Source organism: Eumetopias jubatus, unplaced genomic scaffold (assembly GCF_037043125.1).
Source record: "Eumetopias jubatus isolate StellerSeaLion01/CBP00866 unplaced genomic scaffold, mEumJub1_p1.0 scaffold_7, whole genome shotgun sequence".
Lineage (NCBI taxonomy): Eukaryota > Metazoa > Chordata > Mammalia > Carnivora > Otariidae > Eumetopias > Eumetopias jubatus.
In genome coordinates this window covers 72,169,504-72,185,173 of record NW_028274813.1, presented here as the reverse complement: position 1 = coordinate 72,185,173, position 15,670 = coordinate 72,169,504, and the positions used below count along the sequence as shown (strand labels likewise).

The following is a 15,670-nucleotide window of genomic DNA, read 5'->3' as shown; positions in this document are numbered from 1 at the left end:
ACGGTGGCCCCAGCCGCCAGCCAAAAGCCCCCAAGAGCCCCAAGCATGCAATGCCCTTCTCAGCCAAGTGGAAGCTGGAGGCCTATCTTCTGTTCATTCATCCAGCTGCCGTTTCTCGAAGCACCTACTCCATGCAAGTCACTAGGGTCAAGCATCAGGGACGCAAAGATTCTGTGTGATCCCTGAAGACCAGTGCTCTGTTCACAGAGGGGCCTGCATAGGTGCTGCAGGCTGACCTCTACGGCGCGGGCAGACCACCTGCAAGAATACGGGGAGTAAAATGCCCCATCAGTGAAAGGGGAAGCTGGAGCTGGACTTGGGTGGAGCCGGCCTTCTGGACACCTAGCCCTGACTCTGCCAAGAGAAAAGTTCCAGCTCTCACACCCACAGGAAGAAGGATCTCAGCCCTCCTTCCTGATCTCTGAACTAAAGAACTAAAACAGCTCTTAAGTGATCCAAACAGAGAATGCCGAAAGTATTTAGAAATTAGTAAGACACATGTGACTGTGAATTAATAAGATGCATGTGAGTGAATAGAATTTGCAGCAGGAGATACAATTTTTGGCTGACAATAAAGTGTCAGGTCACTCACATTCTTACACACATCATCTAACTTAATCGGACAGAGTAGGTCAACTGTCTTTATCTTATAATTGAGAAAATGGGGGCCACTCAGTCCATGGCAGGCTCCAAAGCTTGTATACATTCCAGAACACCATGTGCCTCCCTATTTGTATGCAAAGATGTGGGATGACCTCCCTCTGGGGTGTTGGGGCTTCTGACCACAGAAAACTGGACCAATCCTCAAAGAACTCTGAGATTCCAGAATAATTGGCTTCAGGAGGGGCCACCTGCATACCTCTCTGGTTAGGAAAAGTAATCTTTTTTTTTTTTTTTTTTAAGATCTTATTTGAGTTAGAGAGCACAAGCAGGGAGACCAGCAGGCAGAGAAGGAGGGAGAAGCAGACTCCCTGAGGAGCAGGGAGCCGGATGTGGGGCTCCATCCCAGGACTCTGGGATCAAGACCTGAGCTGAAGGCAGATGCTTAACCGACTGAGCCACCCAGGCACCCCAAAAGTAACCAGGACAGCAAGGTTCCTTCAGAACTCCCAATTCATTCATTCATTCATTCATTCATTCAGCCAGCCAGCCAGCCAGCCAGCATGTACTGAGCATTGGCTGTGCTCCAGGCCCCATACAGACCCAGTCCTCAGCCTTCCCAGAAAAGTGAACATAGACAATTGTAAGAACTGGGTGCTATGAAAGTCTGTGTGAGGTACCCCATCCAGTCTAGGCCAGTGAAGGGGGTGCAGGTGGGCACCAGGACCACGGTTACCTGGACTGAGCACACGGAGGAGGCAGGTGCTAGGGCTGGGGGAGGGGAGGACAAATTCCTGGCAGAGAGGACAGCATGTGATTACCCCGACAATGAAATCAGCAGGGAGTGAAGTCAGCCACGCGTAGAAAAAAACTTACTTAAGCAATCATCAGTAAATGACTTCAAGGTCTAGTAGCAATACTAGCCTAGCTAGGGCTGTAGCTCATCAGCAGTTCTAAAGGAAGACTATACCCGGAAAAGGACAGTGAGCCACCATGACAGGAGCAGAAACTCTATTTGCTCTCTTGAAATGGTCACTGTTTGAATAGAAAAGGAGGAAAGTATGGGAAAAATAGAGATCACGCCTCTATGAGAAGAGACCCCATTCTACAGATGAGGAACCTGAGACTCATAAATTTGGCCTGATGCCATGCTTTTTTTTTTTAAGATTTTATTTATTTATTTGACAGAGAGAGACACAGCAGGAGAGGGAACACAAGCAGGGGGGCGTGGGAGAGGGAGAAGCAGGCTTCCCGCCGAGCAGAGAGCCCGATGTGGGGCTCGATCCCAGGACCCTGGGATCGTGACCTGAGCCAAAGGCAGACGCTTAACGACTGAGCCACCCAGGCGCCCCGCCATGCTCCTACCCACCATGCACTGCTGCTTCCCAAAGGGACGAGAGGATCCTCTACACTGGTCAAAGGAGAGAAATGCCGACTCAGGGCACCCAAGCATTCCAACCATGGGCAAGACCTTATTGTTAAGGATATTTCATCCAGCTTTTCCAGAAATATACCCCCAAACCAATCTAAGGCAGACTTAAGTTTTTCCCATAAACTCCTCCCTCAACCTTGATCCCTCCCTCTAACTACCACCCTCCTTGTCTTCAGAGTCAGCCTTCTGGAAAGGCTATCTAGATCCTCTCCCCTTCCCTCGACTAACATCCACTCCACCACTCCAGCTGAAGACAGTTTTCCTTGACCTCCTGCTTGCCAATTCCAAATGATATTCCATGCCTTATCTTACTTAGCAGTCCCTCCACAAAGGCTACTTTTGAGGGTAAACCCACCACCTTTGGGTATGCTGCCCCTGCTCTGGGCTCCCGCATCCCCACACTAACCACACTGCGACAGAATGGTTTATATATCTGTTTCTACCATCAACTGGGAGCCACATGAGAGCAGACTGAGGAACCACCATCCTTGGATCCCTAGGGCCTAGCTCAGAGGTAGGCACATAGCAGACACTCAGATTTCACTGGATGAATAAACAATCCCTCTGAAATCTGACTATACCCTCACTGCCCTGAAATTTCCCTCTCCAGAGTCACGGTGGCCTCCTGTTGATACATCCAGGCCACTGCCCTCCTTATCTAGCTTGGCCCCTTAGCAGATTGCATACTGTTGGCCACCAACTCCTCCTCAAATTGCTCTCTTCTACTCACTGCATTCCATTTCCCTCTTATTTCTCTAGATGCTTCTTCTCCTTTTTGCAGAGTATTTATCCTTCAATGTTGGCATTCCTGAGAATGCTATCCTAAGCTCTTTCCTCCTCTCTTGCTACAACCTGGCCCAAGATCACCTTATCTGCTGAATCCAATGACCATCTCTACACTGATGATTCCCAAAAGCATATCACCAGCCCAACTATTGTGATTGCAGATATATATGAACATCCAACCACCTACTGGACATCAGCAGGCGCAAACTCAACCTATCCAAAACCAATCCTATCAATTTCTCTCAACCTACTTCTCCTCCAGTCTAACTCCCTATAAGTAACTGGCAGCACCATCCACCCAGGTGCCTGAGCCAGAAACCTGGCCATATTACCCTCCTCAACTACTACCCATATCTAATTAGTATCCAAGTCTTAAACCAGTCTCCTCCTCTCTCATCCCATGACTCTAATCCAAACCACCATCACCAGGGATCATGGTAACAGCTTCCTAACTGGTCTCCCTGCTTTCAGTTCTGCAAACTGAAGTCGGAGTAACTTTCTAAAAATCACAAATTCGGGATGCATGGGTGGCTCAGTCAGTTAAGTGTCTGCCTTCTGCTCAGTTCATGATCCCAGGGTCCTGGGATCAAGTCCCACAGCCAGCTCCTTGCTATGCAGGGAGTCTGCTTCTCCCTCTGCTTGCTGCTCCCCCTGCTTGTGCTCTCTTTCTCTCACTCTCTCACGAATAAAAGCTTTTTTTTCTTAAAGATTTTATTTATTCTTCAACAGAGAGAGAGAGACAGCGAGAGAGGGAACACAAGCAGGGGGAGTGGGAGGGGGAGAAGCAGGCTTCCCGCTGAGCAGGGAGCCTGATGTGGGGACTCGATCCCAGGACCCCGGGATCATGACCTGAGCTGAAGGCAGACGCTTAACGACTGAGCCACCCAGGCGCCCACGAATAAAATCTTTTTAAAAAATAAATAAAAAATAAAAATCACAAATTCTAAGATCTAAATCACAAATGACACAAGTCACTCTTCTGTTTTACACCTAAATAGGTTTTTCATTGCCTTAGGAGAAAGCCCACCAAACTCCTTAATATGGTTTGGGCAATATTTTCCAAAGTATTTTCCAAAGATGTCTCAACAATATCTCCCAGGTAGAGACATTCACAGAAGACCATTCATTCCTGAGATGAAGAGGCACAGGCCCTATCTCTGGACGGTCAGAGTGTTGTAGTCACATTGTAATCTTGCGGCCGGCTGCCCGCCCCGCCCCCAGCGCACGCACACGCACGCACACACCAAGAGCTCCATAAAAACAACGAGCAGTGCCGGGGAAATGAACGTTCAACAAGTAGTCACGAAGCACTTGCCAATCTGAAGCCCCATCTCTTTCCTGAGCTCCAAATGGGCAAATCCACCTACTAGCCTACAAATAAATTTCAGCTGCAACATGATTCCATCTTCCCCACCCCCGTAAATGATGCCACCACCTACCCAAACCAGAAACCTCAGCTTTTCCTTCAAGCAATCTTTATCAAGCTTCTCTCTTTGTCTCTTTGCTGGGGATGCAGTGGATCCTAAGACAGGCTTAGCCCTTGTGGCACAGAATTTACAGGCTGGTGAATGCTTTCCTCATCACCTACCTCTCTCTTACACCGGACATCCCAATGAGTATCATTGGTTATACAGATTATACCTTCTAAATTGCTCCCCTACCTGTCCTTTCCTGGAGACGCCATCGCCTAAGTAAGCCACACTCCCGCCGCCACTGCCCTAGTTCAGGCTTCTGTCACTTCCTGCCTGGATTGCCAGAGAGCTTCCTAATCTGTGTTTCTGCCACCAGCCTTGCAAGATCTTAAGTCCCACCCCAGCTACACTGTTCCCCTGCTTAAAACCCTTCAGTGGCTCCTCAGACACTTTAGGGTAAAATCTAAACTCCCTAGGAACATTTATTTGCCTCGTGCTCTAGCCCCTTGCCTCCCTTTGTCCCCTCACATCCCACAATGGCCCCCACACACCCCACACCCCATACTTTTTCTCCCCTTTGTGCTTGACATTGTCTGTCCTTTACATCCCTGTGCCTAGAATGTCCTTGCCCCTTCTTCATTCATTCATTCCCTCAATTTTATTGAGTACCTAGCAGATGCCAGGCACTGTTCTAGATGCTGGAGATTCAGCAGTGAGCAACACAAAGTGCTTCCTCTTCTGTTTACATTCTAGAGGGAAAGACAAACAATAAACAAGTAAATATTTAATGCCAGGTGGTGACAAGGGCTATAAAGAAAAACAAAACAGGATTGGAAACTGAGAGTGACCCCTTGAGACAGGATAAGTCTCCGGTGAGGTAATATCTATACAAAGACATGAATGGAGTGGGGGTTGGGGGGCAGGCTCTGAGGGTATCTGGCGAAAGAGCCTTCCCAGCAGAAGGCACAATAAAGTACAAAACCCCTGAAGCAGGAACAGACCAGGCAAACTGGAGGAAAAACAAGAGGGCTGGTGTAGCTGGAAGAGAAAGTGAGGGTGAAAGAGAGGTCAGAAAGAAGAGAAAGGGAGCAGGCCTCGCAGGTCATGCTAAGCGGGCGCTTCAACCACGCCTGGACTCCATTTCATCCTTCCGTGTTGCGTGCAGACATCTCCTGAGTAAGGCGCTCTCCACCCCCTCCCAGCGCTGACCAACCATATGTAGGTTTCACTGGCTACTTTGCCTATCTCCACCACCACACCATTGAGTTCCCTGCTCTACCTCTCAGCTCCGTATTTTGGGGAGCCCATCACGTTCTGTAAATTTTTCTTCCATGGTCAAAACTTTCTTCCTTTGTTCCAATTCCATGCCCTGCAAGCAATTCCCTGATTACTCAATGGGTTTCCTAGGGATTATGGTATTAGGAAGCCTTAATAGTGAGCACTCACCTTCTGTTCATTAGAAATTACACATGTACACTCACCATTGTACAGTCGTAGACTAGCATCATCATTTACACATCAGTTTCTTTTTTAGGTAAGTCAGACTCCGTGGATGGGAAAATGACCAACTCTGGGTCACAAAAGACCCAAGGAAGGCACTGCTCAGGGAAGGACCCCATAAGCAGTCCAGCAGAAGCCCCAGATGGCCCTCCGCTCATCACTCAGCTCACCTTCCCTATTTCAGATGGAGGCCCTATCACTGCCCACCTGTCCAAGCTTGAACCCTTAGCATCACCTCTGAGAGCTCCCCAACACATCTCCAGCCAAAAGTCCTAGAAATTCCACCGTATAACTATTTCTTTATCAGTCCCCTCATCTCTGGTCCAAAGGCCTTGCCCACAGTGCAGGCCTCACTATCCTTCACGTGGACTCAGGTTTCAGCTCCCTAAACCGGTCTGCCCACTTCAGACTCTCACACTTGCCAAAAACACTCCACGTGGCAGAGTTCTTCTCCCAAGCAAATCTGATTTTGCTTCCCCACTTACAATCAACAGCGTCGCCCCACTTTCCAGATAAAGTCTAACCCGTTTAGGCAACGTATAAACCCGTCCGGAGCTGGCCCTGGGCTACATTTCCAGTGTCTATCGTCTCACCCTCTCCCACCCCGCATTCCAGCCACACCAACCACCTGATTTCCCTGAACATTCCATGCCTTTTTGCACCTCCACACCTTCTATGCTCTCTTCCCCACAGGAAGAAAGTTGTCCTGCTCATTCCCATGGTGCCTCCATCAACCACACTTACTCTCCTGCATGACAACTATTGGTCAACATAGCTGTCTCCCTCCTCGACTAGGAGTTCTTGGATGTCAAGGGCCATACTTTTGTCTTCTTTGCTTGCCAGCACTATGTGTAATATCTAGCACAGAGTATGCCCTAAATGTTCCCTGAATGAAGGAATGTTCTATATTAAATCCCTTCTCTTGCTAAATTTGAAGATTTAGCCTTAGTCCTCATTTTGTGCGTAAACTGTTGGCCTATATTTGACAACTCCAGTAGAGTGACAAGTGCACCAGACCTGTGTTTGAGGGAGGGCTCAGGAGCCACGTGACACTAGGCAAGTGCAGGGATGGCTTACTTCCAGGCTACTGTGTGAGTGAAGTGAGATTCAGTTAAAACCATAAATCATGACTCAAGTGTAACATATTGATGATTGTTATGTTTAAAATTACTCTCTTTCGGGCGCCTGGGCGGCTCAGACGGTTAAGCATCTGCCTTCGGCTCAGGTCAGGATCCCGGGGTCATCGGGCTCCCTCCCCCCCACCCGCCTGCTGCTCCCCACTTGTGCTCTCTCTCCCTCTCTCCCTGTCAAATAAATAAAATCTTTTAAATAAATAAATAATTAAATTAAATTAAAATAAATAAAAATAAAATTACTCTCTTTCTTAGATGCTTCTAGGCCTACCTCCTGGCTTTCTCCTGAAAGGCTACAGTTAGATAAACGAGATATTACTGCATAGGTGGTATATGGACAGAATGTCCTCCTAGGTCTCTGCATCTGACATGTATTGGGTGCTCATTAGACAATGGTTGAAGGAAGAAACTCATGAATCATAGGTCCCTAATTCTTACTTAAAACCTTGGCTGCCCTTCTGAACCTTCTTCCAGAGCAGGGAACTCAATGGTGTGGTGGTGGAGATAGGCAAAGTAGCCAATGAAACCTATATATGGTTGGTCAGCGCTGGGAGGGGGTGGAGAGCGCCTTACTCAGGAGATGTCTGCACGCAACACTGAAGGATGAAATGGAGTCCAGGCGTGGTTGAAGCGCCCGCTTAGCATGACCTGCGAGGAAGTTATTAAAGACTGAACAAAGTCCTAGAAGCAGCCAAGAGAGAGAGTAATTTTAAACATAATCACCACCAATACATTGCACTTGAGTCATGATTTATGGTTTTCACTGAATCTCACTTCATCCGTGCAGTAGCCTGGAAGTAAAACAGTAACCGCATCTTGCCTAGGTCACACAGGTCTTGAGCCCAGCCTCAAACACCAGTCTGGTGCACTTGTGACTCTATCAGAGTTGCATCAAATATATGCCATAAATCCATGCACACAACTGTGTCTTTTATTACCTGGGGAGCTCTGCAGACTGATCATAAACCGTGGTTACTTCGCATGTATTTTTTTTTTTTCTTCACATGTATTCTTACCAGGATGTACCGGCGTGCGTATGTGTACTTGGGTGTACAAGAGTTTGAGGCCATCTCTGCTCGCAAGGTAGACACGGCAAATTAAAAAGGGGGTGATGGATGGAGGTAGGCCCGATGCCAGAATCAAGGAAGAGCTATCAGATGACACAGATCAAAACTGTAAAGAATGAAACCTGATGAACTAAAGTCAGGCCAGGGGCGCCTGGGTGGCTCAGATGATTAAGCATCTGCCTTCGGCTCAGGTCATGATCCCAGGGTCCTGGGATGGAGCCCCGCATCGGGCTCCCTGCTCTGTGGGAAGCCTGCTTCTCCCTCTGCTTGCAGCTCCCCCTGCTTGTGCTCTCTCGCTCTCTCTGTCAAATAAATAAATAAATAAAATCTTTAAAAATAAATAAATAAAGTCAGGCCAGCACTCTGAAGCCACTGAGGAAGTAAACACACATCGTCACCCCAGTGGCTTGGGAAGGCCTCACAGTCATACAAGAATTGAGACGTGCAATGGTGACTCTGAGTCACCCAAAGTTATGAAGGCAAGGAGACATATCATTGGTTTTAAAGAGACTATGACAAAGATGATTAGCATAATAGGATCCTAGGGCTTAAAGGGATGCAGCCATCTTGGAAATTATACTTAGATGGAATAATCCTTACACCACACAAGATATGTAACTGTATACCCACATTTGAGGGCACCTCAAGCCTGACAGATCCTAAAATTAGTTTCACCAGTAAATCAACCTACCAGATCATCTGTAAATGACGCAAGAGAAATTACAGATCACATTTAAGACCTCAAGGAGAACCTCCTTCTTGTAACACAAGGCAGTGCCTCCCACCCGTCCCTGATTGTTGCCATGCAGGGCAGACATCCCCATATACAAAGATGAGTCCGAGCCACACACATGGGCACACAAAGCACGGGGGGATCCCCACACAGACACCCAGGCCTCTGCAACAGTAAAAGCAGGGAGGCTGGGAAGGAAGCTGAGGAGTAAGACGGGGCAGTGGAGAAACCTCGAGAAAAGGGGACATGAGGCTGCCTGGACAAGGTTGATCCAGGGAGCAATTGCACCTGGTACAAAACACCTGCACTTTCACAGCTGCCACTGCTGGGTAATTGCTCCTTAAAATGACAGAAGCTCTGAGCTTCTCCACAGTTGGGGCATGGAAAGGGTCTCCAAGGTTTCAGGCTAGGAGGGCATTTTTCCAAAACAGAGGTACCGGAGGGATGGGGCTATAGCGGATCAGCTTCTCGGCACCTCCAATGTAGCTTTGTTGAATGTACAGATTTAAATGCGCTATTTATGAGACAGAGCAAAAGTCAAGGGAGCCTTCGGCTCAGGTCATGATCCCGGGGTCCTGGGGGTCAAGTCCCGCATCGGGCTCCTTGCTCAGCAGGGAGCCTGCTTCTCCCTATACCTGTACCCCCCTGCTCATGATCAAGAAAGAAGAATCTAGGCCACAGAAAAACTCATGCGAACGCAATAGGATATTCACCGGAGCATTACCTGTATGAAAGAAAAACTGGAACAAACTTAAGCGGCCACTAACAGAGGACTGATTTGTTACATAATACAGCCTTAAAATTAACATGGAACACCATCAAACTTTTTTTTAAAAAAGTAGATCCCTAAGTAGAAAATGTCACTGGTAAATTCTGGGAAAAAAGCAAAAACTGTAGGATTATATATGTATTATGATCCCGTTTTTTAAAAACAGAAAAGTCACCCAGGCGCCCTTCTTGAAGGGCGCCTGGGTGACTCAGTCAGTTAAGCATCCGACTCTTGGTCTCAGCTCAGGTCTTGATCTCAGGGTCGTGAGTTCAAGCCCCCATTGGGCTCCACACTGGGCATGGCGCCTGCTAATTAATTAATCAATCAAAAAAACAAAAACACTACACTTCTTGAAGGAAAAAGAAAAAGTTGGGAAGGGCATACAAACTGCTAATGGGGCTCACCGTGGGAAAATGGGGGAAAGGTAAATTGTTCTCTTTGCTGTTTTGCTTGTTTTTGTCTGTTTTTACACTTTGCTACCGTTTGAATTTTCACAGGAAGCATACACGAATGTAAAAACAATAAGAGGGGGCATCTGGTTGGCTCAGTCGGTAGAGCATGCAACTCCTGATCTCAGGATTGTTAAGGTCAAGCCCCACATTGGGGGGTAGAGATTACTTAAAAATAAAATCTTTAAATAATAATAATAAAATAAAAACAACAAGAGTGTGTGTCAGAGGCATTCCCTTCCAGCTCCTTCTGCTGGCTTACTGGACTCACATCCCAGCCTCTGCCCTGGTGCTCCAGCCCACACCTCCTGCCCCGGCCCCACTTACAGATGCAGGCAGCGGCCAGCAGGCGCCCAGCAACATAGGGGGCGAAGCAGCTCGGGAAGATGGGCTGCACCATGTAGTTGGCAAAGGTGATGGCAATGATGGCCTGGCTGGTGGGCTCGATGATGAGGAGTGAGGTCCAGAGTCGGATGAAGGCAAGGAATCCCCCGAAGGCCTCGAGGATGTAGGCATAGCTGGCCCCAGATTTCTTAATGGTGGTGCCCAATTCCGCATAACAAAGGGCCCCAAAAACGGAGAAGAGGCCCCCAACAGCCCAGATGACCAGAGAGAGGCCAAAGGAGGCACTGTACATGAGCACGCCCTTGGGGGAGACAAAGATGCCCGAGCCAATCATGTTCCCCACAATCAGGCACACGCCATTAAGCAGCGAGATCTCCTTCTTCAGCTTTACCTGCTCCGACCCTGGGCTGGCTTCATCGGCGGAGTGGGGAGCATCCCCCTCCTGCTGGGAGGCCACTTCATACTTAATGCCGTCAGCCATGGCGGAGAAGAAGATGGCCGTCACCAGCTTCTTGGCATTGCCTTCTAAGGAAGAAAGATGAAGATATAGATCAGGTGGTTGGCAATTACATAGGACTCTTGCCCATAGTGGTCAATATGGGCAATGTCCTGCCGCACCCCCTCCCCCCAGCTGAGAGAGCTCTCTCTGGCCTCCCACCTCCCATTAACTTCTTCTTCTCCTGCTGGCTCATTAAAATAACCCCAACTGGAAATTTTTAAGGGAAGGCCCTCACTCGCTAGAGAGAAAGCAGCTGTTTCTCCACATTAGGACGGTGCTGCCCACCAGACTGACAAGAGAGAAAACTAAATCCTGGTTCTATCTGAGTCTGCTGTGATAAAAGGCAAGTTGGCAGTTCCCAGGTATAACCCTCATGATTTGAGTCTGCGTTTTTCAGCCTCACCCCCAAACAGTCTGTCTTCCCTCTAATTTCAGTCTCACCTGTTACCTGCACTGAGCTGCAACGTGAGGAACCAACCTTGCAAGCAGCCTATCTGTGGGTTCTCCTCACAAACCTCTCTGCCCCCCACGAAGGACACGGGCTCTGGCAAACCTAAAGGCTTCGGGAACCTCTTGCTGGAAAACTACAACCCTCCCCCTGCTCAGGGAGCCGCTCTTAACCACCCTTACATGAAGTCGGCAGCCCTAGCAAAGCCCAAGCAGCCCCACCCCACCCTGGAAGAAAGAAGACAGGTGATTCTCCTTGCTTTTCCTTCCCAGACCTCTTTCCCAGCCCCTAGTATTCCAGGCTTCCTGCTGTCCACTTCCTCACATCAGCATAGCTGCATCACCCAAAAAAGTATGAATGAGAGAAGGGTGATCCAAAGGGGACAGCCCAACCTCGAGGTGATTGGAGGCAGCTGATGACGGCTCCCCACCCAGGAGTTGCAGCTGGAGAGTCGGCACCCAAAGACGCAAAGCCGAGGCTGGGAAGTCACGGAAGCGTCCGCAGGTGCCGGCCCTGCAGAGCAGGGGACTGCTGGGCGCAAGAGAGGGAGGCTGGCCCAGCAAGGGGAGAGGTCTAGAGCCAGAGGCACTGGGGAGAGGAAGTGATTGGCCAGCCTCCCCCCCCCCCCCCCCCGCCCGAGCAGCACAGCGGGTGGGCGAGGTGAGCGGGGCTGGGGGCGGGGGCGAAGTACACTCACTCCCTGGCCCGGGGTTCCAGCAGGTTCCCGCGGTGGCAGTCACAGAGACGCAGCCTCTAGGAACTGGGGCCTGACCGCTCCTCCTTTCCAGCCGGCGGTAAAAGGAAAGGCCAGGCAAATGCTTCTGGATTTAAATCAAATCGAGAAGTCAAGATGGGTGGAGGGGGTGAGGGAGGGGGAGAGGAGTGTTAAGCAACTGTCTGGGTTCAAGGTTCACGGGCCCTTCACATCTGCAAAAGGGGCAGCCAGGAGCTCTGGGCTCAGCACTTTCCATGATAAGGCACTCTCTCAGGAATCTCCTTTGTCAGCGCTGCTCCGGGACTGAGGGCCCAGAAGAAACGACGGTGGCTGGGCGCAATTTCTGCAGCCCCAGGGAGGCTGGCCCTGAGGCAGTTAGCTGAAGACGGGGCGGACGGCTGAGAAGGAATGCACCCTGCCCCCATCCCCCAGGTCCCACCCTAGCACCCCCCCTCCGCCGACAAGAAAGGGAGGTGGCAAGGGTGCCACAAAGGCGTGTTGCTGTGCTGAGATTAGAGGAAGTCTTAAGTGCAGTCCCCACGCTTTGTGGCCTCGTGACGGGCGTCCTAAGAGAGGAAATCTGCACACTTCCCCTCAGAGCAAAGGATGGCTGCCCCCAAATTTGAGCCATGACCCCAAGGCTGAGCCTCAAGCTACTTCCTAGGAAACAAGGTCAAGAAATGAGACTCAAACCCCTGGCTGCATCCCCTCCCTGCTCAGGTGCCCTTTCATCCTCAAAAGAAACCATGAATTCCTATAAACACCTTCCCCACATACAAGTTTAGTCCAATTTCCTAAAAAATATGGAGAAATAAGAATTCATTCGGCTATCCTGGCCAGACAGGCCCAGAACAGAGAAAGTCAAGCATTTTTTGGAAATCACATATTCATCTTCATAGTCTACTTCAATCTGGTTTTCTGGGTCTCTTTTACCAACAGAAATATATCCTATCCATTCTGAAGTTTCTCAGTCCCTTCCCACACTCTTTCTAACCCTCTTTGGTTATTCTACAACCAGAGAACCGAAGATCTAAAAATCCCCAGGCAGGTGGGGGGGCGGTGCTTATCTCTACCCTACGTCTTTGCATTCCAGCCCCTTAAATCTTTTCTTTTTTTAACCGAAAGGAATATCCTGGTGTCAGCCTTCCCAAAGATCATGCTTCTCCCCAGCCATCCTCACAAATATCTGGAAATTCCTCCAGAGGAGACTGTCCTTGTCTTCTGGCTGCCCCCTCCACGCTCCTTTAATGATGGCTGTCTTTTATGGAGCACTTACCCGGTGCCAGACATACTGCTAAGCACCCAAATGCCTGATCTCATCCAAACCTGCCTGCAGCCCCTTAAGGCCGGCACTAAATCACGTGCCAGGGTGCCAAACCAGCGAGGGAGCCAGGAGGCTCTCCAGCAGAGGCCAGGCTCTGAATCGACACTGCGCTATCTCCCCCCACCTCCCACCCAATTCGACCTGCTCCGACGTGCCCCATCGCCAGGCCTTCCCCTCAGACAGGAAAACACTTCAGATGGCTCCCTCGTGAATTACCTGGGGGAGGGTGTGATTAGATTAAACAGAGAGCCTCTGCCATCCTTCAGCCTGCAGGCTAGGCTAAAGGCTCCAACCAAGCCGGTCCATCTCCTTCCCAGCTGCTCCTCCCCTTTCTCATCCCTTTGCAGGGATGAGAGGCGACCGCAAGTCCTCTTGGCAGCGATGCTATTGCTAGGGTGCCCACTGCTTAGCAAACAAAAACACACGGAAATACATCACCCCGCCTGCCATTTTAAGACCACATTTACTGGCACCAAGGGGTGGGTGGAACATGAAGGAAAGGAATGAAGGGGGGACGAAGGAAGGGGAACCCGTGAGGGAGAGTGGGGAAGAAGTGTGCAGGGTTTAGTCCCCGGTTGGGGAAAAGCGAAGTCCTCCTCCTCAGGGAATCTTCAGACGGAAACCCACGGGGGTGAAATCCACACTCCGGCAGACAGCACACCCTAGCGGCCCCCCCAGGAAGTGCTGTCAGTGGAATCTCCGTAGCCTACTTCTCAGTCTGCGCATACTGGGCAGGGGAGGCTGCCCTCCAGAGAAAAGATGCCCCCTCCTTCCTCAACCACTGCTTAGCACCAGCGGCTGTGGGCAGGAAGGCGCCGTCTCCAGCAGCTCACGTTCCTCCCGGAGACTCTGGCTCTCAGGCAATGCTTCCACCATTCAGGCAGCCTGGGACCAGCAGGCTCCCCAAGGGCTCCACCACCCCAGGCTTTACAGGAGAGCCTTGCAGAGTCTGGAACCCCAAGAGATAGCAGCATTCCTGATACACAGCACCCTGTCTTCTTCCTGCCTGAGGTACATTCAACTCTGAGGACCTAGTGCAGGTACCAGGACAACACACTCATCTTGCAGCCTATGGGTGAAGTTTCAGTTTCAGGGGTCCAGAGAACCCAGGCACAGGGCCCCGAGTGTGCCATCCCCAGCACAACAGCCAGTGAAGCCCCTGGCCCCAAACCCACCCATGAATGGCAACACCAAAGCATACTTCCTCCAGGAACCAGCCCACAGTTCAGGGTCTTGGCTGCTCGGTCAGGCTCAAGAGCTAAATGTGAGAAGATACTTTCTCTCCCAGAGACCCCATGTCCTGCCTTCCTAGTTCCAATTGGTCTGTGCTGCCTTCCCTAACAACAGAAACAGAAAACACATACACTGTGGTTCAGCTGGATGCCCCCATCACCCCAAGCTGGAAGCTCAGCTCCTCCCTCCCCAGTTCTCCATTTGTTTTTCTATATTCCACTGTGGCTCCGATAGTCCCTTTAAAAAAAAAAAAAGTGAAACAAGAAATTGTTTACTCCTGTGGCCAGGGCTCCCATTAGCATAGGGCTGAAGTTTCTGGGCAGAGGGCTCTGCCTGGGGAGGGCCGGGGCCGGGACCGAGAGACAATAGGCTCTTGGGTCTCCAGTGAGCCAGTTTTCAGGACGCTCGCTCCATCCTCCTCCTGCACTTCGCCTCTCACCTATAGTCCCTTCTCTCCCACCTCTTACCTGTCCCGTGACCTTTGGGCAGGTGCGAGGAGGAGGGGCTACCAGCACGCTGGGGGGCAGGGGAGGGGAAGGTGCTAGGAAGGGAAGCCGGCTAAGGCTCGAGCTGCAGCAGCTGTTGACTCCGAGGAGCAGAAAAGGCAGAGGGTGACGGGGACCGAAACGGAAAACAGGAAAACACATGTGTGACTCTGGCCGGCAGCGGGGAGGGGCCAGGGGATGGGCTGGAGCTGGGACTGCCTGGTCAGACCCAGAGGACCTCGTCGCCTGCCCGCCTCTAGGCACCTTCTCTACCCAGGCTCAGCTCCTCCTGTTCACCGCCTCAGCCCCTGATCTTCCTTGTTGCCCTACGTTTACTGAGCACTTAAGCTCTTCCAGCAACTGGCAGTGCCCTCCTGTTCGCCTGTTCCCCTCATTCCGTCTCCTACTCATCTCCCACTCACATACTCTCCTTCGTCCTGCGGAGGGCGTAGGCTCCATCCTTAGGGCTCTGGAACTCAGCCCCTATGTCAGGCCACACATGCCAAGGAAGACCACTTGTGCGGGTACAGCCAGATGCCCCAGCACAAGCCCACTCACAGCTCAGGTCCCCAGCTGGTTCAGGGGATGTACACGCCACCAGGTAAGAGCCAGCTCTGGCACCCTGGGCAAGCTAATGAATTGGCACCCCTTCAAACCAGGATCCTTTAAATATCTGTTGAATGCCGACTTCGAAGAGGTGGAGGAATACCGATTTTCTTGGAATCAAAACGGGAAGCCTC

General features: G+C 50.6%; 1 protein-coding gene across 7 annotated transcripts in view; it reads right to left on the bottom strand.

The window, feature by feature from the left end:
• The window catches only part of SLC7A7 (solute carrier family 7 member 7), a 45,236-nt gene that overhangs the window by 12,861 nt on the left and 16,705 nt on the right, over positions 1 to 15,670 (bottom strand). For 2 of the 7 annotated variants that reach the window (XM_028114783.2, XM_028114781.2), the window contains exons 2-3: positions 11,871 to 11,994; positions 10,209 to 10,751 (exon numbers count right to left, since the gene is read on the bottom strand). In XM_028114783.2, the coding sequence (XP_027970584.1) occupies positions 10,209 to 10,707 (499 nt within the window). In that variant the 5' untranslated portion in view covers positions 10,708 to 10,751; positions 11,871 to 11,994. Of the gene's footprint in view, positions 1 to 10,208; positions 10,752 to 11,565; positions 11,706 to 11,870; positions 11,995 to 13,428; positions 13,618 to 14,912; positions 15,068 to 15,670 lie in introns of those variants that run through there. The other 5 variants (XM_028114779.2, XM_028114780.2, XM_028114778.2 and 2 more) reach the window with 5 other exon arrangements.